We start from the raw sequence: 23,040 nt of genomic DNA on the forward strand, positions 1-23,040 counted from the left end.
CAATATCACAGACAAGCAATAATTAATGAAATTTTAGGTTATAAAGGATTTAAACTCCAAAGTAATCACCATAAAATGCATCAGAATCACTGTATACACTGTATATTACTATTACAACCAGTTCTCTTTTATTTTGGCAGGGAAGAGGACCGGAAGTTGCGTTTTATTTTGTAACCATGTTGACACAGCATACAGGAGTGGATCCAGAGTTGTGCACGGGGAGGGTCTGACAGGAACACGAATTTTCTTTGGTCAGCTGTGTTTTGGTGTTCACAACATGAGAAAAAAACTACGTGACAACTAAAAACGCACTGTAGCACGTGAGTATTATGTTTATACGTGTTTTAATGGCGATAAATGTTTGATATATGTCTGTACTGTGGACCGTTTGATGTGTTACCTGCCACTATGTAACGTTAGCCCTCCGGATATAATGACTAAGGCTTACAATTTGGTACAAATACCGTATTATTTACTATTATTAAACAACACTAAGGGGGTTTGGGAGCCTGTTTGTTTCAGCTCTGCTCACAGTGTCACCGTTACTTCCCTTACTGTAGCTATAACACACAGCTGATACTGTAACACAGGTGACATTTTTAAGACAGATTTTTTTTTGTACATTTTAAGGCTCAAACGCAGTCTGTTTCTATTTATAGCAGCCAGTCATGGATTCCGCATTTGCAAGGCACCGCTCGGAGCTGGTGGCCAGGGAGAGGAGCGGACACACGGCTGTGGTGGAGGACAACCTGCTGTATGTGTGGGGAGGTTACATGGTGAGGAAAACAAACACGCAAACATTACCAAACCAGCCGTTAAACGTGTTTCCCATTTCCTCAAAACGAAATTGCACAAAAACAGCAGGTTTTAGGACACGTTTTCAGATCCTACTTGTGCTTTTTGCATTGGACATAAGTGTAATACCCTAATAATAAACATGTTTTCTCCACAGTCAATTGCTGATGATGAAGTCTTCCTACCCAATGATGAAATCTGGGTGTATGACTTACAACAAGGTGTATGGTAAGAATATGAAATAAATTCCAAATGTGCGTGTTTGGTTAAAACAAAGAATATTAAGTCATGTTTTGTGATATTCACACATTGATGCTTAAAGGTCTAGTGTGCAGGATTTAGTGGCATCAAGCAGTGAGGTTGCAACGTTGCAACCAATGAAACTTCTCCCATGTGCAAAGCCAGGGGCGTAAATGTAGACATCGCAGGCAGTGCGGGTGCCCTGGAACCTTGTGGGTTGGAGGGGCCTGTGGAGAGAGTGGCTGGAGCCTATCCCAGCTTACACTGAGCGAGAGACGGGTACACCCTGGACAGGTTGTCAGACGTCCGACTATAGCCCTTTTCATATAGGAATTGTGCAGATTTGCAGGAAAGCCCAATCAGTCTTTTTCAGCATTGGCAGTATAAAAACAAAATAGGGGAGTGCAGCGAAATGCCGCCTGCCTACTTTTGTTTATACAGAATGTACCTTTTTCGGGGCAATGGGGGGCGTGAGCAAGTAACAAAACATGTAGCTCAGCGTGTGACGTAACTACGACTTGCGCCTGGCTCCAAGGGAAGCCGCGGCTAGTCAGTCCTTCAGCGATTCTCTCATAAGTCGGCCCATCATTCACCGTTCCCGTCATTTGACGGTTAATGGCCTCTTCATTTGTGAGGACAAGGATGGCGCGCAATTCTTTGTCTCCCCAGTTGCTCATCTTTACAGTGTCTGTCAGGTTTGCGTTTCCCTCTTGCTACTGGCTGCTCGCTAATTCCTGCTATCAGCTGTTTCCTGTTTATCCACCGCCAGTGGGTCGCACGTGCGGCGTCTTCAACAGCTCCACCCACAAGTCTTCAACAGCCCCTCCCGTGGCAGAAGGCCGCCTCGGTCTGTTTAAACTAAAAGGGCTCCGCCAATACGTTTACCCCTGTGCGGCGGAAAATTAGGCACCTTGGATCAACTTGCCAAATCGGCTCTGTGCGTCTAAACGCCCGCCAATATGTTTACCCCATCCCCGTTTACCCACGCTAGATGCAAAAATGCCAACTGCTATATCTACAGCCAGTGTTTGGTGTGTCCGTTCATGGTGGAGTTCCTGAAAGAGGACCCGCTCAGTATGTAGACATACATGGCTTATTCTAAGTTAATGAAAATACAATACAATATGATGCAATACCTAGTTTCAGGTGATTAGAAAATAATAATAATATAGTTATGAATATTATATTCCATTTTGCATTGGAATTTACAACGGGATATTATGTAGCTCCTTCACGCAAAGAGTTGGTTTGCTTGGTTTTCCTGAGCTGTCCTTAAGGTATTGTGCATGTGGCGTCTGTCGTCTGCCTGGTTTTGTGTGAACATGGCATAAATCCTACACACTGGACCTTTATGACGCAGCCCAGTCATGTCACATTATCCTGTGTTTGGATTGACAGCTACTCGCCTGGAGCTTTCTGCTGTCTAGACGTTGTTGTAAATTGTGCCATGACATAGAGACTGGAAGAAGTTTGTCCACTATTTTTTTTATCTTGCTTTGAAGGGAAGTGTTTCACATGTCAGGGGAAGTCCCTCCTGCTATGTCTGGGACCTGCGGCTGCTCTGTGAACGGACACATGTACATATTTGGAGGTTGTGATGACGATGGACAGACCAATCAGGTGAGGCTGATAACTGAATTCATGTGGTTTTTCTGTTTGTGTTTTCGTGTAGTTAAAAAAAAAATACTATGAACCCCGAAGTATGTGTAAAATCTCCTGTGGGGTGTGAGTACACAATGAATGAATCAGTAAACGCACCTAAAGGTCACATCTTAGACTGAGCAGAGTTGACATGAAGAAGTGATCAGTGTTTGACTTCAAACAGATCTATTGTGTCAACCTGACAGACGGTAAATACATGTGGAAGAAGATCATACATGAGATCGGTTCCGCTCCCTCTCCTCGAGACAAACTGTCCTGCTGGGTTTACAATGGAAGGTAAGCACCATGAATCTTAACTGGCTGCTGTTTCCAGCACTTTGTTACTGCGTGTTTCGCCATGGGCAAGTTTGAACATCATGAAGTACTGCATCACTATTACTGCTCAAAACAAATTTGGAGTGTTGGACACTCTTTATAGGATCTTGTAGTGTGTTCTATGACTTTCGTTTTCATATTTTTTCCCCATGATATTTGTTGAATGCTACTGATGGTTTGGTGCGTGGGTTTATTTTGATAAAAGAAAAAGAGAGGCTGTCGGCACACTGACATTTTCAAGCAGTTAACCCGACATTGCAGGTCAAAATGTTGCACTAATAGAAACATGGGAGCTTGAAAATTTCAGCATGCAGGCAGCCTCTCCTCTCCATCTGTTGCTTTTTCTGTCTGGGGTTGGATGTGCTCAACACTGATTTCATTCTGTTATCATATATTCTACATTCAGTAAAATATAAGACATAATCTTCAACTGAATTCGTTTTTCTATTTGAGTTGCAATGACCACATTTCCAAATGGTACTTTGTAGGTTTTAACCTTGTTTTAAAGGAACAGTGTGTAAGATTAAAGGGGATTTCGTGGCATCTAGCCATGAAGATTGCGGATTCCACCAACCTTAAACGTCTTCAAGTTAGGATTCCTTGAGTGTTTTTGTTCAGGTTTTGACCAGGAGCTTAATTATCTGCAGAGCTCTCTTCTTCTCCAAAAGAAACTGACCAGGGTTCTCATTTATAAAACAGTGTGTAGGATCCATACTAAAAATGCATGTCACAAAGGGTGTGTGCCAAAAAATATTCAACAATTTCTACAACCAGGCTTCCACCTCACCATCTGCATCGCCAAATTCCTGTCATACAATATGTTCCTAAGCATGGGTCAAAGTGTCTCCCATCAAGTCTGTATTTATAGATCACAGCTTTTCTGTTGGAAGTGACATACTCCTCTTTCAGGCCTTGATTTGTGTGTACACAATGTTTATAAATGAGACCCCAGATGAATAAAAGCAGTAAAAACACTGAATAAATCACGTTACAAATCAGTGTTTCCTCTATGCTGTTCAACACGTCGCAGACGAGCCACCAACCCAGCACCTGCTAATGTGTGCCCACCTATTTTCTCTAATAACCTAATGTGTGCTCACCTTTTCATCAGTCGAGACGAGCCAAATTATCTGTAGTTGTCCTCTCCTTTCCAAAACAAACACAGCCAGTGATTTCAACTGATTTAACACTGAATAAAGCAGTTTCAAATAATGAATAACAAATTTTCCAATGCTTTTTGGCGCGTCAGAGATGGGCGGCACACTGACCAAATGCTAATGTGTGCTCACCTTTTGTCTCTGTTAAATTAAGATCCAGACGTTCAGGAGTTTTTTCCAGGAGCCAAATTATCTGCAGAGGTGTCGTCCTCTCCAAAACAAACAGACCCGCTGATTTTAACCACTAAAAACATTGAATAAACAGTGTCTTGTTAAAAAAAACAGTGTTTTTTTTTCTAATGCTTGTTGTGGATGAGCACAAATGGCCCTATCAAGAGCCAGTGTTTGGTTTGTCTCTTCTGGGCTACTGTAGAAACTACTCTAGCTACTCTCTGGTGATCTGCTCCCTACGTAGATATAAATGGCTCATTCTAAGGAAACAAAAACCTGATGTTAATTTACAGGTGATTATACACTAAAGAAAACATATGTATTGTATCATATTCCACTTCTGCTAATATATCCCTTTAAATCCTGCACACTGGACCATTAAAATCTACCTGCAAAGAAAAACACATCCTAAACCACAAGGCTTTACATCTTGTGGTTAATTGCGTTGTGAAATGGAAATAAAAGCTAATTGTTTACCAGCTAAATCTACAGTCTTCGCTTGCATGACAGTAACTGTGATAATCTTTGTTTAATATTCTCCAGGATCATCTACTTTGGAGGATATGGTCACAAACTACTGAACAATATTGACAGCAGGAGAAGAAGCTTCATTGTAGATGAAACATCATGGGTAATGTTTTTATTGACTATAAGTTTGTCACAGGTGTCCGTACATGTTTGCTATCCCAAGAGTGCAGCTTAGGAACTGAACATATTTGGTAGTTCGAGGCATCTGAGTTCTAAAATGCATCATGCCTTCATATAAATGAGAATCATGCTATGTTAAAATTTTGTTTTCAGGTGGGGGATCTCTTCTGGGGATGGAACAATGAGGTTCATATATTCGACCCTACAGAAGTCAGTTGGAGTGAACCACAAACCCATGTAAGCCAGTTAAGAGTGCGATTCTTGGAAATCTATGAAGACAATTTCAAAATTCTCAGTTGATTTTACAGTTTTTGTGTTTTTGTTTTGGGATTTATTTGCAGGGCCGTGCTCCAGCCCCCAGGGCCGCCCATGCCAGTGCCACAATGGGATGCAGAGGATACATTTGTGGAGGCAGAGTCATGGTGAGAGCTCAACGTGGTTGTCAGTTCATCTCACATTCGAAGATGATAGCAGTCTGCCATTAGTAACTCGAGCTCCTCTTCTTTCAAATGCAGGAAACCAGGACGAATGACATTCACTGCCTAGACTTTCAATCATGGACGTGGTCAGAAATGTATGTACAAATGGCTTTTATTTCAACCTAATCATATTTAAAGCAGCCTAATTATAGACTGTTTATAAAGATGGACGATGCGTCTCCACCTTCTCCCACTGTACAAAAATGAAGCCAAAATGTCCCAGAAACTGGTGCTGCCATCTTGTGCTGGTGGTGTTATTGGAGCCTGGTTTGCACAACTGTGACCGGCTGGTGGAGGCGCTGTAAGAGGTTCAGACTACACACCCAACTCAATTGCGAGTCAATAGCCCTTTGACACAGAGATCCCGCGATAGGGCCGCAGCGAAGATCCTTTATGCAGCCTTTGCTTTTTTGTACAGAACCAAACAATGGGGGCATAATGCTGCCCCAGTGTGGGATTTTCGACAGCAAGAGGCGTGATGGGCATACAAGTAACACAACAGCGTCTGCCTCTTGTGTGACATACAACGATGCATCGGCAGCACTTTCTAATCAATAGCAATGGCATAACATGGCAATCATTCACTGTCCCTGTGTTATGGCAGTTGATCTCATCCTTGCTCGGAGGGAAGGAGCTCCCTGACCTCATTGTCTCCCCAATTTGCTGACATTTTTGGTTGCTGTTCTTCATCTTCGAGTTAGCTGCCAACTGCTGCCAGCTGCTATTTAAATCTCTTGGCCGTGGGTTACACACATAACACCATGTCAAAATGTGGTACCAGTCCTGTCCCACTTCAGCATACATCAGCGAGATAAGAACTACCTAAAATGACAGAAACCATCAATGGGAAAAAATTATTTGACGTGTTCTTTGAGTTTTGTAGTTGGGCCCATGTCCCATCCGCTAACATAAATCGAAATGTTCTGGCTTTACTTTTGAGGAGCTGTCGCTTTCTTGCCATCCATCTTTATATACAGTCTATGGGCCTTATCTTTTGCAGGGTTTGTGTTTTACAGCATTGTGCAAAATATGTTTTCCAGAATCCCAACGTCCACCGCTCCAGTGGGCAGATCGTGGCATACGCTTACAGCAGTATCAGACAACACCTTGTTCCTGTTTGGAGGCCTCAGTGTAGACTGCAAACCAATGAGTAAGAAAATGTACCCAAAATGTACTTCTTTTCTTTGTTCCTGTGGTCATTTTATGTTCTTTTACTGTTTTCTCATCAATAACATATATTTCCCTCCATCAGGTGATGGGTGGTTGCTGGATGTGGAGTCAAAGAATTGGCGAGAAGTCGAACATCCTTATAAGGATAAGCCAAGGTATTTGAAAATTGCAGGTTAGGAGTTACAAGTTACAGAGTCTACATTTATTACTCTGTTCAAGCATTAGAGAGTGTTACTGTGAATTGTAAGCAGATTTTAAATAGCATCCTTTCTCCCACCTAAGGTTGTGGCACACAGCAAGTCTAAGCAAAGACTCTGATGTGATTGTGTTTGGTGGAAGTTGTGACTACATCCTCCTTGTCGACACTGTAAGTATCGCAGAGACACTTCAGAACAGGGCTGCCCAAAGTGGAGCTAGCGGGCCAGAGTTGGCTCGTCATAAGTTTCGATTTGACCTGCCACATGTTTCTAGCAAAAGCATTCAATTTAATTTAAAAATCATATTACTGTTTTTGCGGTTTCATTTTACGCTAAGTAAAATGATCTTTCAAAATGCAGGATTCTGAATTTTTAGTAATCGTTTTCACAGTCTGAGCATGGTGGGCAGAGTGACACTTTGCACAAGAAGTCAGTTTGACATGAGTTAGGCAAGAAATAAATGAAGAGGCAGAGAGTCGGCTTGGGGTGTCAGAGCCGTAACAATACAATAGGTGTTTGCTTTAGGCCTGTTGCCCACCATTAAGTTTTAGTTTTGGCCCTCCAAGGAAAAAACTTGGGCACCCCTGCTTTAAAAGCCAAAAGAGATATGTGATATTATTTTGATTTGACAGATCTAAAATCAATACAATCCATCCAAGCCTCCTGAATTCACATGAACACAGACACAACTCTGAAACTATATGGAAAGACCAGAAAAAACATTCAGATGAACAGTTGTATCAGATGTATCCAGGTGCTGTTCAGTGTCTCTGTACTGAATAACACATCAGAGAAAACCTGCATGATATCCAACAGCATTTTACTTTCCCCACAAATGTTTTATATAGACAGTGAGATTAGGGAGGAGAGTCTTGAAAGTGTGCAGAAATGTTCAATTAACTGTAGCCACAATCTGATCCAATTCACAACAGTGCATTGGCTATATTACTCCAAAGACAGACTGTGTAAGATTTTCCCTGATGTTTCCTCCCTCTGTAGAAGGAGTGAAGAGGCAGTCTGGACTTAAACACATTCTGATTGGACATATCGGAAAATGACGGAAATTGTTTTCTTATTGGAAGAGTGTAATTGAATGTTTCTCTAAAGCAGTCGATCCCAACTCATGGGTCGCGGGTCCATTCTGAATGCACCACAAGTGACTTGCAAACATGTCAAGTATGTAAAAAACACACTTTATTTTTAAGTACAGTGAATTTCTGGCACAGAGTTTTTATTTTGAAGTGCAGTGAATTTCTGGCACAGAGTTTTTATTTTGAAGTGCTGTTTCTTACTTGACAGAGACCGCAAACTATCTCAATGACATGTCCAAACACGAGTATGACGCTGAATATTTTAAACTGTATGGACCTTGAACTAATGACTAAGGACAAATCTGGATCCCATGGCTGGACCAGTTGGGAACCACTGCTCCACAGCCTCTGAGAAGAACTGGGAACAAAACCCACTAGTCGCTGTCCTAGATGCCATGAGTGTGTTACCTTTGTCAGACAAGTATAAAACTGATTTTGGCAAGGAAACTTATTCTGTTTATATGGACGTCAGACTGTGCACCAACATATGATATGTGGATAAGAGAGCTGATTAATGTATTGTTTTTTGAAAGGTTAAGGTTCTCTAATAAGACTCAAATAAAAATAATAGTCAGAATTCAGAGTCCCGTCCCAGAGAACCTCAAGGGTAGTGGATTTTAATGGACTGATAGTGAAACGGTAAACCCTCCAACAGTGTGTATTTTATTTTACTAGTAATGTTAAAGTCCTAGGACTTGTTCTTTGTTTTCTATATCCTCCTGAGACCCGAACCTTTGTTTGGTATGCATTTTTAATTTTTCCTAGCTATTTGGGATCAGTAGGACACATAAAGTATAACAATAATCAACTAGGGCTGCCACTAACGATTATTTTCATCGACTAATCTGTCGATTATTTCTTCGATTAGTCGACTAATCATTTCATCGAAAAATGTGTTAAAATGTTGAAAAATGTTGGTCTGTCTCGCCCAAACCCCAAAATTACGTCATCTAATGTCTTGTTTCGTACTCACGCCAAAGGGTTTTAGTTCACTGTCACAGGAGAGTGTGTAAAGCTGCCAATATCTGAACGTAAGAAGCTGCAGTAAGAATATTTTTGGGTACTTTTATAGTGCTTTTCTATGAAAAATGACTCACACCGATTAGTCGACTACTAAAATAGTCACCGATTATTTTAATAGTCGATTAGTCATCGATTAGTCGACTAATCGTGGCAGCCCTATAATCAACACTGTCAACTATAAGTCCCAATGTCTTCAAATGAGCACTTCCTAATTAACAGTCTTAGCTTGTTACTGTTGCTAAAATTGGTCAAAGTTGTTGCCATATCAAAATACAAACACTATTAATCATAAATAAAAAAGTTTCAACCATAAAACGTGAGCAGGTTTTGGACCTTGTCACTTTTGACTTGGCAGAGATGGCTGCCATCTTGTTTTTACATGGATTAGTGTATCATGCTCTCACTTCCACTAGATGGCACAAAAAGTGTCCAGGGACGAGGACAACAGGTCTGAATTAAGTAGAATGAAGTGTAAGGTCAAGTAAACCCAAAATGTGATGTCCACATATGGGGACACATGGTCTCAAGTGGATATGGCAAAATACTGTATTTGAGGCTGAGTTGTTCAAGTGACTTACTGAGTGTTTGTTTTTATATTGAAAATCCTAAAACAAAGGTTTAAAAAAAGTAACTTTTTATACAGTGAAAAGTAGACTGCACGTAAAAATCTACCTTGGAGTATGTCCATGTATTCCATACTTTATACCACAGTCATACATAAGATGCACATCTGAATGTGAGAGAAAATACTTTGTGCTGAATATTTAAATCAAAATGGAACTTAACAGAACTTGTATATTTATTTCCAGGGTCACTGCAACGATGCACTTGTTTTCCAGACACAGCCATATCCTCTGTTCAGGTAAAAACAGTCTATATTTTATAAATCTGTACATCTCAGAGAGATAATTTTATAAAAACAAGCACAGAAAGAAAATTAGAATAATTTTGGAGCAGAAATAGAATTAAACACAACAGATATACTGATTTTTTGAATGATGGCTGTGTTACATTTTAGTTTTAGAGCCCTGATAATGTGCATGCTAGCAAACTGGTTTTAGCCATCATTAATGACGGTAGCTTTGCTTGCGCTTCTCCTGTTATGGGAAGTAAAAATAACTGCTGTTAAAAAACCTCTATTTCTTTGTAAGTCATATTATAAATCAATCTTATTGTCATGAGATGAACCCCTTCAGATGTATCATCTCATTTCCAATTGTTATTTTTACTTTGATTATGTAATCTCAAAATAGTCCCAAAATAGAGATGAGAAATAACAGACTGTTTTTCCCTCTGACAGGATTTGTGAGGATTACATTGCGAAGAATGTGAGGAACTCAGAGATGCTCAGAAATCAGCTTCCTCTGCTGCCTCCCAAACTGCTGACAGCCGTACAGAGGAGGATGTCTTACTACAGGCCTTCAAAGAAGCAAAAATACTAGTTCAAAGAATGTGGAAGCTGCCAAAAACAGTGCATTATTGTACAATTTAATTTAAGTACTGTACTCCCTTTGGTGTGAACATACCTATCACACTGTGGGGTAGCATTTTTATTTATAAAAATATATTTTATGGTGTTATATTTTATTGTGTTAGAGATGCAGTTTTTATTTTGTACAGTCTGCCTGCTGAAATACTCTTAAACTGTTCATGTGATGACTGTGATCATTAAATGGCACATTGAACTGTTTTTGCTTGATGTAGATTATTAGACTATAAAATTATTAGTCAACACACACACACCGATTCTCCCAGAGACTTCACACATATTCACAAATGCAATAACCAATTTTTATTTGCAGTATAAAACCAAATAAAAAACCTTCCCTCTACATTCCTGGCTGAAATCCACCTTTCGTTAAACACTGACAAATGCAGTGTTGACACAAACAAATGTCCATTTATGTGTCCGTGCACTCAACTACTCCGTTCCACCACTACGTGGCAGCAGGCTTTTACGTTTGAGTGTGTCTGAAATGCAGCTGTGCCTGACTGAAAGCCTCTGTTGCCTCACATTCCTTCTTCATAAGGCTGGAAAAGTGCAGGAACTGTGGTCAGGAAGGAAACCTTAAATAAACAATCCAAGCTCATACCTTTGCTGCCACTTAGAAGAACTTTACACTGTGCTGCGTGCGCAAAACTGCTGGTGGAAAGTTATTTTTGCATATAGCATAGGCCACAAGAATGTGCCAGAGAAGAATATGTGTTCCCTCCTTTACCTATTAACAGACAAGTTAAAGTAGAATAAGTAATAGGTAACACATAAGTAGGTGAGTGCTCTGTGGGAGGTCGGCAGCATTGAGGGGGTGACAGTGACACCACTGCACACAACAAACTGAGGAGGCTTCCTGGCATCTGTTCAAGTTGATGTTATAACTCTGCGATTACACTGCTTCATGTTAAATAAGACTTGGTGAATGCAAAGGCCTGGAGTGCAAACGTAAGTGTTAAATTCATGCTGGAAACCCTGCTCAAACACAGTGACTGTAGCCTTCCGTAGTAGCAGGAATTTGTCAAAAGAAACCCTGGTTCCCTTTCTCTTCTTAAAATATCTTCTGCACGCTGCTGTAGGACAGAAGCTTTGCTGCAGCATTCCCAGCTGGGGGTCAACTAAACTCCCTCTCAATAGTGTCCATCAGCTCTTCTTCTGATCCATCGTACAGGATGACTGGCATGGTGAGAGAGGAGCTATGGCAGCTGCCAAAAGTCCTGGGGAGAGTGGATGGAGAGACATATCAGCACCATGGTGATAAAAACAGGAAAAATAAATCATACAAATCAACCCACAACAATCAGCTGATTAATTTCCAATATATATGATGCACTAAGGGGCCATCAAGGGCCAGTGGTAGGAAATACATTATGCCTACTTGTGCTTAAGGCAAGTTATGGAAATGTTTTCTCAGTTGTGCTTCCGGTTTTCACACACACATACACACACTCAACACAGCAGCAACAACAGACACTTGTTTGTTTCTGTCCTGCTTGCAGACATCTGACTAATCCCATCCACCCTGAGAATAATGGGCTGGTACTTCGATCCCTTTAAGGTGAATTTGATCTGGCCCTGCTCGGCTTTTACTACTCCACTGAGCACGGAAATGCATTATTTATCAGAGCTGTCTACTCACGATTGTTTCTCTGTTGTGGGAACAGCTTCCAACAAAGCCCCTCTTGTCAAAAAGCCCTGAGAGGAGGACTGACAGAAACCAGAGAGGGAAAGAGGAACACTTTAAGAAGTCTCCAGGATCATCATAGAATATTAATTAAAATCAATCACCATGTGCTATGAAATAAATATCACAAATAAAAGTCCTTACACTGTGCTGACTGGGGCACGCAGGTGTGTGTTTTTTAGAGTGTGTGAAAGCATCATTGCTCCTCTTGTTTACATCTCTTGATCCACCGTGTGAGCCACGTGGCTCCTCGGCTCGGGACCGACGAGCTGAGCTCAAGTCCTCCTCATCCTCTTGGCTAAAATGGCACAGTCCGTATGTTTTGGATCTGATGACCGTCTTCTTGGGAGGACTCTTCTTCACTGAAACACTCCCTCGCTCCTCGTAATCTGCCAGAACCGTGTCCAGCTCTGCATCAATGTCATCGTCCTCCCTGGAGAAGTCAGAGTCGTGCCCCTCGCTGTGGCAGTCCGGGTGCGCACGGTTGCGCGCGTTGCGCAAAATCGCATGGATTTTGAGCGGCTTGAATGGACGGTTGTCCTGTTTGGGTGAAGTGACACCACCGGGTGTTGTTTTGGTTACATTCACCTCGCTGACACACGCAGGTGCAACTTTTTTCCCTCGGCTTGTCCCGCTGCCCATGTCTGCTGCTGCTTTGGAAATCTACATGCAAAGTCCCATTTCCAAATTCCTTTCCAGGCACACTAAGAGCTCCAAGAGTTGAACATTAACCAACTCAGATCCTTGGCAGCGTTTAAGGTCAGTTTTCAATCAGGGTTTACGGCTGCAAGACACGTCTCTGGCTGAAAATGAACTCTAAAGGCCAAATTTCTTAAAAATATTCCACTACAGATCTCAAATGATCTCCATGTTCACAGACCCGCTGCCTGTAAACTTTCGGGTAACTCCACATCAGGATGAGAGGCAGTGTATCAGTTACATAACACCAGTTTGGCTCAGGACCCCAGGGAGAAAACTCCGCCTTCTTATAGAGGGACACACACTATGTTTTCCTAAATAACTCCCACTTTTACTTGAGAGCCTCTGCTTGTATTTTCTTATTTAAAACCATATCATTTAAACAATTTCTCATTAAAAAACTTTAAAAAGAAATGTATTTAAATATGCAGCCATTCCCAGGATTGAGAAAGAGATGACGTAAGGACAGTATGGCCATGAAAAGGCTAACGTAGGCCAATTAGTTTGATTTATCTGTATCACATCAGCAACAATGACCAGCCTTTTGCCCGTCTGTGTTCAGCTAATAGATTTTATTGAGGCAAGTGAGGTCAGGAGTGAGTGAGTTGCTGTCCGCCCGCCGGGTCCAGGAGGCCCCCAGCTCACCAGCCCCTCTGGTGACTTATTAAGACCCAAGCACTGAGCCACAACAGAAAGACGGGGCATTCCTTTCCGACAGCTTGGGCTTCCCAGAGATTCCTCAATAAGCTTTTGTTTGATCCAGTTGCACACACAAAAGACACAGCAGGAGCATCTCCCCGCCAGAGCTGTCCAACCAGAACCCGGAGTTCACCCGAGTAAAGGAGTTGTTTGCTATCTTTCATTAAGTGCCTCTTTCTCTTTCTCTCTGTGTCAGTCCTTGCTTGTGTGTGCACATATGTGTGTGAGTGCCAGACAGCTGTGCAACCCGTTCTCTCTGGAGGATGACCAAGTCAAAGACACCTGCCGTGAAAGCAACTGGCATTTTCCAAACTGTGAATGTGAGAGGGGGGGAAAAATCAGCCTGCCTCGATGTCTCATCGAGGAAATTCCTGCTTTACTTTTGGATTTTTTTAGAGAACACGTGTTAGATGTTGTTGGGGAAATATGTACACTGTTGTTCCTTTACTTAAAGGTCCAGTGTGTCGGATTTAGAGGGATAATGGCTGAAATGGAATATGTTTTCTTCAGTGTATAATCACCTGAAAATAAAAATTGTGTTTTTGTTACCTTAGAATGAGCCGTTTATATCTACAGGGGAGTGGGTCGGTGTCCACAGAGTTTGCCATGTCTCTACAGTAGCCTAGAATGGACAAACTAAACACTGGCTCTACGCAGGGCCATTCGCATTGCACCAGCCACTGTTGTTAGCAGCCCCTCCACAATGAGAGCATTGGAAAAACACTGATTTGTTTAACATGAATCTGCTTTATTCAGTGTTTTTACCAGTTTAAATCACCGGTTCCGATTGTTTTGGAGAGGAAGGGACCTCTGCAGATAATTTTGCTCCCAGTAGGAACCTCCTGAATGTCTGGATCTTTAGTTATCACAGAGAAAAGGTGAGCACACACAGGCTGGCCAACCCGGTCTCACTCCAAAGTCGTCGAAATCCAGCGCTAGGTTTGTGACTTTCGCTGTCAGATACCAACAAAAAAGGCTGTCCTTTCACATTGGCATCATACGTAGCTGGTCGCTGTTATACTTTAACAACACCTGGTGGTGAGAGAGTTTACACTTGGCACAAGGTAGAAGTTTCAGCTGCTTGCAATCTGCAGTTCTCACCACTAGATGCCACTAAATCCTATACACTGTTCCTTTAAATGTTGCTGGAACAGGATGCCTTAGCGGAAACTGGTAAAAGTAGCTCTTTGAAGTTTACTCTCAGTAGCACTTTAGTCTTTATAAAGAGGCCCTGAGTGGTGTCCTGATTTAATCCATCTCAACATGAATATCTTTCTCCAATCAGCATTGCCATTTCTTGTAATGCTTCACGAAAGCATTGCCTTGTAGGGAAATGAGCTTCAGAGCAAAACTGGAACATCCTCTTGATTGTGCAATCGTTGTAAAGTATAGTTTGTGCCTCTCTTAAAGTCCATAAGATCTGCTTAAGCGAAAGTAGAAGTCCTAATTTTAGACTGTACCCAAAAGTAAAACTACACAAACAAGCTCACTTTCCATCCCTGCTGCTCCTCATGAAGTCTTGTTTGTGTTGTTTTTTTCAAACCCCATTTGTATTATGCTCTGCTCTGCACCAGTGTATCATTAAAAAGATCAGGCGGCCACATCTGGAAGAGAACTCAACAGCTTCCAGACGAGGGGGAGGATCCGCCGCAAGACGGAGGCCACAGCCCAGCTCGCTGCATAACTGTGGCTTCTCTGACGTCTCCCAGATTCAAGAATATTCCTCCTCCCATGGACGGAGACTTGAAAGACTGGGGAAAGTTCTGCCTATGCAAAACTTTTGTTTTCAATTGCTCGGCTTTTTGTGCCAAATCCTCTAAAACGATGTGATTTTGGGCCCGTGACGTAATAGCCCTTGAGCTGCCTTTGCAAATGTAATAGATACAAACGGCCTTTGTTTCGTCCCAACAGCAGGAGAGCATGTGTGAGAAATTTTAATTTTTATGACTCAACTGCTCCATTTGTGAGGCAACAAATTAGACTATTGTTGTCAAGTTTGAGTCAAAGACACATTTCTGCCTAATGTCTGGTGAAACCAAACCTCTGGAGAGCATTTAATAAGGCAGCCTCCTGCTGATAGGCATTCCAGTAAAACTCGCTGGGCCTCTTACAACACCAGGTCCACAAACATGAACATGACAGGGTCGAGAAGAACAACACAACAACCTATACACCAATTGTATAATTTAAGTAAGTGTACATTTAAGATACTTGTACTTTACATGAGCATTCCCATTTTACACAACTTTACAATTTCACTCCGCTTCATTTCAGAGGCAAATATTGTACTTTTTACCCCACTACATTTATTTGATAACTTTAATCACTAGTTATTTTGCAGATTCTGATTATTAATGGTATGGGTTAATGTCCTCATACAAGTACTGGGTTACATAGATATATAACAAGCTTTCATTTAGTGTACATATTGCTGCTCTAGTTAAGAAGTTTTAAGTGAAGATTTTACTTTCAGTGCTCAAAACTTTTTGAAGCTACTTTTCTGTCTGTGATCGATTACGGTGACATATTGTACATGCATGCAACCTCCTCTATGTCATGTAGCCGTGACTCAGTGTACCATGAAGCTGTACATTTTATTACAAATGCAAAGTCACTTACTCTTCACTGCATTTTTTATGATTTGGTGGGTTGGACGTCATTGACCACTCACAGACAACAGCACTGGTATATTGTTATCTATAAAGCAAAACTGGGCAAACTACCGGCCTACCTCTGCACCCTACCTCTGTTAGTTACCAGCTCTGCTCCTCCAAGTGGCTGCTTTTTAATGTTACCCCAGGTTTTAACAGATCTGCATTCTCCTACTCTGCACCTTGGACATGGAACAATCTTCAAAAAGATCTAAAACTAGAAACACTTATACCCATCGATGAATTTAAGGGCATCATAAAGAATGTGGTGACAGAAACATGTGCTTGTTTTTCTTGAGAGGCCACTATGTTTGAATAGTTGTTGTTTCATTGTGGATTTCTGCCTTATATGTTGTATTTGTTGCATTTTAAATGTGTTTCAATTGGCTGCTACCTCGGCCAGGTCTCTCTTGTAAAAGAGATGTTAAATCTCAATGGGAGGTCCTGGTTAAATAAAGGTTGAATGAATAAATAAAATGGTACAAAATATAAATCAACAAATAAATTGATATATTATGGTAGATTAATCTACCCACCAGCACATAAAGTAACTAAAACTAGCTCCACATTTACCAGCTGCAACATGAAAATGATGAACACATTAATGCATTGCTCACTGTGATTCAGTAATTTAAATTACATATTGTGAAATGGGCCATTCTGCACTTTTGTACTTTTATTAAAGGAAGATTTGAATGCACTTTTTTTTGCATGACTTTTCTTGTAGCAGAGTATTTTAACACTGTAGTATTGTTACTTTTGCTCAAGTAAAATATGTAAGTACTTCCTACACCACTGATGTACACACACTATATCCTGTAGTACTACTTTTTTTTGAAGGTCTTGTGTTTTAAGAGTACATTATAGGAGTCCACCAGCCCTAAACCTTAAAATATAAATCTGTGACAATCTGTAATTCCTCAATAATTTCAGCCAAAATTTCTTAATTTTTTAGAAACTTTATGCTTCTATTTTGCATTTGAAGAAAATTGAAGAATTACATACATGAGATATTTTATACAGAGGAAGACCAACTCTTCTTCCACCCATTGAGACACTACACAGACGTAATCAACCAAACAGATGAGCAGAGCTGAGACAGAGGCATTTTGTACTGTGACACAGTGACATAAGGTTGTCAGGGCAACAGTCAATGCAGCCTGGAGGAGTTCGACTGTAGTAAAAGAGCCCGGGGGCTGCCCTGTTTAACTTTCAGCTATCCCTCTTAATCTGCTGGATTACTAAATGTAAATCAAGGCTTTCGCAGTTGTGTTGACGTTGAAAGTACGTCACAGGAATGAACTTATGACCTCTGGAGGAGGTTTGCGGGAATCTTTTTCAATGCTCACTGCAGTCCAAACCTTAAAAGTACCATGCCCTGTGTAATTCTCATTGACAGCTTGCTGTAAGAGACGAGGCATCAACCTTTATTCTGATCGGATGATTTAGTTCATTGTGCCCGAGCAGGACATGGTCACAGGAGTGCTGAGCTTTTAACCAGCAGATGGAGCCAGCATTCAAGAAAAGCAAACCACACAGCACCTCGGGTGTTGATTCATGCCAGTGAAGACACTGAAGGGTCCTTGAACAGTCAGGACAATGGTGACTCGCAATACATTTGCAAGAATGACTTTGCCCTCCAGGTTTAATATGTGAGGGAGGCTCTGCTAAACTCACTGGAGACCTTGATATTTTAATCAAGAAAAGTGAGCAAAACTACACAAAGAACTCCTTGTACGAGAGTTCATTTGAGCAATTTGTCAGTGTTTTAAAGAGTAATATAAGAGGCACATGTATGTTAAAGGATTTGTAATTAACCTTGACTTGATTTGGTGAAAGCATAGAACTAATTAATAAAAACAGTGACCTAATAGGAAGCATGCTATAACCTTTAAAAGCCAATGACGGCTGGAATCAAGACAAGGAGGAACATGTGAAAACAGAAGCAAAAACAAAGGCACAATACACATAAAAGTGACATTATGTAAGTTTAACTAAATAACAGCCATTGTGGCTCAAAGTAACAATCATAGGAAAAGTGTAACATAAAGGGCCATCTACACCAAGAACAATGACTGTAACAACTACTGTAAATATATTGTTTTAAAAATCGTTCTAACTCAAGTGGATGGCAGAGTCCACACCACAACTAGAACGACAATGACAATGGCAAACATTATTATTAGGATCACTTTCAGAGCGATTTGATGAATGATAGAAACACTGACAGCCATTTAAAATCCATCCAGGGCGTCACATTCAACATGGCAGATGACATTGTGGAGAGACTCGTCTGTAAAAAGCGCATGCCTATTTGATAAAAACGCTGTCTAGAAGGACATCTGGGATGCAGTCAAGCTCACCCTCGAAATCAGTGGTAAGTGTTTTGTTACTATAAATAACGGAAATGAGGAGAGGATTATTTATAGCTAACATTTTTTTCTTTTTGTTTTTCTGCGCAACGACAGCAGTATCAGCTCTCATCAATATCTGTTTTCCTAAGCTGCCAACACAGCTGGAGCACACAGGGTGTGCTTGGTGCCACTGTTTACAGTCATTGTTCATCAGTGTGGATGCTGACATCGTTATCGTTATTGTTATAATTATTGTTCTTGATGTGGATCATAGATGTATAAAGAGAACTGGATACAGCATTGGAGGCAGGATCATGTTCACTCCAATAAAAGTCGCTCAGTGGCTCATGAAGCCAAAAAAGTGCAACTGCTGCATGTATAATGACATGGATGATCAGCACTGCTTCCATGTCATTTGGCCTGTAGAGCAAACGCACTTGAGACTTGTACCGACCAAGTTGGCTGCTCTGCTAACTTCAGTGAGGATAAAATTATTTAATCATGCAGCTCTATTAGACTTTCCAAATGTTATTCGACTGAATGGATCCCATTCTGATTGTAAAACGAGTCAACTTCCAGGGCTGAGAAATGAAGCCAACACACAAGTGCCATAAACTGCAGTTCTCTGAATGGCCACTTGAGGCTGGCTCCAGAAGCCAGTCAATCCCTACAGTGCCCCATTGAAAATGTCCAACTTTACAGCAGAAATAAACATGTTTACAGCCTGGTACAAAAGACGGTTTTGGTTTCAACATTCATGACAACTGTAGGGGGGTGAATTTTATATAACTCCCCCATTTACATTTTGTTAAGGCTCAAAGTTATGCATCATTAAGGGTGGGCTCCTTTGAGGGACAGGCTGTCTGCCAAACGTTTCCTCAGCTTCTCAGCTGTTCCACAGTGCCAGCCTCTCGCCCAAATATGGTCACTTCTGGCTCCAAAAAACCCCAAATGGCAAAGGCTTCAAAACGGTAGCCCACAAACCAGTGGATGACGTCACGGCGACTTGGGCGACCTGGTCGTCAGACGCACGTCTTGGGCAACCAAAGTGGCTGGAGCGGGTTGGGAGGGGAGTTAAAACTCGTTTAACTTTATGGTAATGAGCTCTGACGCGGTTCGGCGGCAACCAATCGGAATGCTGACGTGCTTCGATGAAGCGGGTCCCAGAGAACAAGCCATGTAACTTTGGTTCCTACAGCACACTTGTTCCAACAATGGATATTGAGAAGTTTATTACTTGCGTTCGCACCCACTCAGTCCTGTATAATGTATCGCTGTTCGGTTACAGAGACCAAAATAAAAAGAATGAAGCTTGGGACTTAGTTGGTTGGTCTGGTGAGTTTTAAAGTGTGTAATGTTAGTAATAGAGGAGAGAATTGCAGGCTAATGTTGCGACGTAGCATGCAAGTCTTCCTTGCTTGGTTTGAATGGGATGACATACGTTTTCTGTTTTCATTGACCAAACATAACTTCCTGGAGCTTTTTGACTGGACAACAGCAAGCAGCAACTGCGCTGCTTTCAAGCCAGTAGTCCACTTTGCGGGTCCTTTAAANCCTTGCTTGGTTTGAATGGGATGACATACGTTTTCTGTTTTCACTGACCAAACATAACTTCCTGGAGGCCAACAATGAGCTTTTTGACTGGACAACAGCAAGCAGCAACTGCGCTGCTTTCAAGCCAGTAGTCTGCTCCTTTAATTGACAAGCACGATTGAAAGTTCATTGATTCACGTGATGAGCAACTAGAGCGACCAAAACTGCCACAAATATTTTTGACAGTCGTGCCTCTTGGGTGTCCGCGAGAGACTTTGCCTCTTTGGAAACTTCTGGTCTGAACGTACAGTTAGGCCTAGGAGCAAAACCCCTGATGGGGTCTGATTAATTGAGCAAGTGTGTGGCATCACGGAGCAACATTATGTTGCATTATTGAGTTGTGTTATTGGCCATCTGATGAATGTCAGTAAAATAATTACTCTCTCTAGCCTCTGTTTTTGGTCTCTACCAAGTAAAATATCAGGCTCTTGGGCTGCTAAATGCTCCACTTTGCTCACCAGCTAGTCTCTGGCTGTGTCTGTCTGCTGTTTGTTGCTGAGCAGGTTGTGTACAGTGGGTTTCAAGAGCTTTTTGCTGAAAATAGCTGCCTGCTGCAGCAGAAAATGGCCAAACAACTAACAATGCAGTGAAACTCACGACACAGCTCTGTGAAGCCGAAGGGAGCTGCAGGTTCAGGTGATAATTCTCTGTAGCTTCATCAGGATGAGCGTCACCTTTCACATTTTTTTTCCACACTGCAATTTGAAAAATATCCATTAGAGCCACTTTAACATGAAAAAAAAAAAAAAACAGCAACACACAAATACCACCCTGTGTTTTAGGATGCAGGTACAGTACATACATTGTAAGTAAATGGAAGTTGGTCTTCTCAGTCCAGTCTGTGGTCACTACTGCAGTGACCCATTTTTCTGTCAAAAGGCCATGTAATCAACAGAAAACAATTACTGCTTCTCTCAGGCGCTCAGAGCACTCAATACCAGCATCTGCTCACTTCCTAATTACCTACTAGGTAAGAGGCTTCATTTGGAGAGGAACTTGCAGCAATCAATCCTTGCATTATACTTGGCTTGTTTGTCAGCATCCTAATGTGTCAGATTGAAAGTGTCAGGTCTGCTCACTTCAATTACTTTTGATTAACTTTACCTATACGCCTTTAATCTATATAATTTTCTTGTTTTTATTGTTGCTTCTTCCTCATCTAACCTAATCCACTGTAAACTTGTGACCTGAATGTATATCCTGGTTTTACTGCTCAGACTCATTTCACCCATCTGCTCCATGGCTATAGTGGTAACCTGCTTCTGCCTCCTCAACACACCATTTAAATGCCTCTCCTTTGTTTAGTGGTGTTTTTTTATGTTTCCCTAGCTATTTGAGATACCTCCTCTGGCAGACAGTGAGTCATGGCGATTTGAGCACGTCGCTGTGAAGCATTGGCTCAGTCAAGGCCTGGCTCCAGTGTTGATGTGGAATACACCAAGGTAAAGCCGTAGTACACCATGTTCCTATGAAATCCCCCATGTTCTCATTGGCTGCATTGTGTGTCCGTGTGCATTTGTAATGGTGTGCAGGAAGCCATGTGGAAAAACAAGCCTGTAAGGGATGGACATGAGTTAAATTCTTAAAAAGTCTAAGAACAGAAATATGTGCTTGTAATTTTTGCTTCTTTTTAGTGATCATAGAATACCGTCACTTGGGCAGTGACTTCTGCGTCATGCACTGACGAATAACGCCATCCTTTTCAAGTTGGCATGATACCCTGCTGGGTGCCATCCAACAACATAAATTAAGGGGGACAGAAAGTCAGAGGATGGTGGGTGAGATTGGTGGTGGATGGGTCCAACAATTACTGACTTTCATCTGGGAGGCCGGTGTTCATTTCCTGTATGATTGTAAAGCCAAACCCTGTCATTTTTTAAACCTAACCATGTGCTTTTGTTGCCTGAACCTAACAATGTGCATGTGTTGACTAAACTTAACCGTGTGAGTTTGTTGTTGAGGTAAAAAACATCAATTCCAGGTGTTGTACCACTGTAGTACTTTTATTTTGAAAGAGACAGTGTATTTTGAAAAGACACAATGCATGTAACAGGCTGAAGTTGACAGTGGTGTCCCAAAACGTCAGGAACAGACACACCCAGGCTACCTTGCATGTCATATGCCAACTCCTGAAATTCTCCTGACCTTGGTTATGTGCTGACTTTTCCTGGGGCACCACCAGGAGGTTGTTTATTGCGGTTTCTCGATGACGACAGTGCGGACAGCCATGAAATTAAGTATACACGTTTATTTCCCCCTCAAGATGAACTGTCATTACTTTGGGTATCACTTCACTTTTTTCTGTATCATCTGTAAGAGCCAAATATGTCATTCCACTTAGTAAATACAGTTAATGTCTGCTATGTTTATACACTGGGTGGCACTATATTGATATTTTGAGTTTAACGTCAGGTGTTTCACCCCGGAAGGGCAAAAAGTTTTTGACTGCTGTGGTGCGGGACAGTGTGCAACATGTTGAAAGTTGTGTGTTCAGTTTGGATGAAAGATCAAGAAATGAACATTTATTCAACCTGTGTTTGCTGGTATGAATAAATGTGAGGATTGTTCTGCAGCTGTAACCTGCAGTTTATTGTCTGAACTCAACACAACCAAGGAGGCTGTGGCATCAACTGTGGAGAGCGTATCAGTCAGGTCAGGTGGGTGGAACATCCATTTAGCTCCCGAATCATTGTCACCAGGTCACAAGTTAAATTTCAAATACTTTGATATGTGACCAAATTACTGCAAAAGTAACAACATGCCCATCAGCCTCAGCTTTACCTGTTTATTTTAATTAGCAAATGTTAGCCAGATGGTGAACATTATGCCTGCTAAACATCAACATGTTAGCATTGCCATTGTTTGTACCATGTCATCATTAGCATGTAGCTCAAAGTAGCATTTGACTGCACCATCACGA

The 23,040-nt window shown here is 41.5% G+C and overlaps 2 protein-coding genes across 3 annotated transcripts; one reads left to right on the forward strand and one right to left on the reverse strand.

Moving 5' to 3' along the window:
• Window positions 1-176: 176 nt before the first annotated feature.
• On the forward strand, window positions 177-10,618 carry LOC126401522 (kelch domain-containing protein 1). 2 transcript variants are annotated; one of them, XM_050062859.1, is made up of 14 exons: window positions 177-320; window positions 660-776; window positions 953-1,023; window positions 2,538-2,655; window positions 2,861-2,973; window positions 4,884-4,971; window positions 5,142-5,225; window positions 5,330-5,410; window positions 5,504-5,562; window positions 6,508-6,617; window positions 6,720-6,792; window positions 6,920-7,004; window positions 9,758-9,810; window positions 10,249-10,618. In XM_050062859.1, exons 2-14 carry the CDS (start codon window positions 669-671, stop codon window positions 10,388-10,390), a joined length of 1,185 nt encoding a protein of 394 aa, XP_049918816.1. In that variant the 5' UTR covers window positions 177-320; window positions 660-668; the 3' UTR covers window positions 10,391-10,618. The 2 variants fall into 2 exon arrangements, with proteins under 2 accessions (XP_049918816.1, XP_049918818.1); XM_050062861.1 differs by having other exon boundaries at window positions 663-776.
• A 105-nt stretch (window positions 10,619-10,723) lies between these two features.
• Window positions 10,724-13,258, reverse strand: LOC126401527 (uncharacterized). Its single transcript, XM_050062866.1, has 3 exons — window positions 12,269-13,258; window positions 12,080-12,147; window positions 10,724-11,657 (listed from the first exon to the last, which is right to left on the reverse strand). Exons 1-3 carry the CDS (start codon window positions 12,764-12,766, stop codon window positions 11,555-11,557), a joined length of 669 nt encoding a protein of 222 aa, XP_049918823.1. The 5' UTR covers window positions 12,767-13,258; the 3' UTR covers window positions 10,724-11,554.
• Window positions 13,259-23,040: the final 9,782 nt, after the last annotated feature.

The sequence above is a fragment of the Epinephelus moara genome, chromosome 14 (genome assembly GCF_006386435.1).
Source record: "Epinephelus moara isolate mb chromosome 14, YSFRI_EMoa_1.0, whole genome shotgun sequence".
In the NCBI taxonomy this organism is placed as follows: domain Eukaryota; kingdom Metazoa; phylum Chordata; class Actinopteri; order Perciformes; family Serranidae; genus Epinephelus; species Epinephelus moara.

Bases quoted from the DNA above. Each gene is read 5' to 3' on its own strand.
- LOC126401522 (XM_050062859.1), top strand. From the start codon at position 669: ATGGATTCCGCATTTGCAAGGCACCGCTCGGAGCTGGTGGCCAGGGAG. The intron at 4,972-5,141 runs GTAATGTTTTTA...TTTTGTTTTCAG, and splicing joins TTGTAGATGAAACATCATGG to GTGGGGGATCTCTTCTGGGG. The intron at 6,618-6,719 runs GTAAGAAAATGT...TCCCTCCATCAG, and splicing joins TGTAGACTGCAAACCAATGA to GTGATGGGTGGTTGCTGGAT.
- LOC126401527 (XM_050062866.1), bottom strand. From the start codon at position 12,766: ATGGGCAGCGGGACAAGCCGAGGGAAAAAAGTTGCACCTGCGTGTGTC. The intron at 12,148-12,268 runs GTAAGGACTTTT...GGTTTCTGTCAG, and splicing joins CGTGCCCCAGTCAGCACAGT to TCCTCCTCTCAGGGCTTTTT. The intron at 11,658-12,079 runs GTGAGTAGACAG...CACTCTCCCCAG, and splicing joins CCCACAACAGAGAAACAATC to GACTTTTGGCAGCTGCCATA.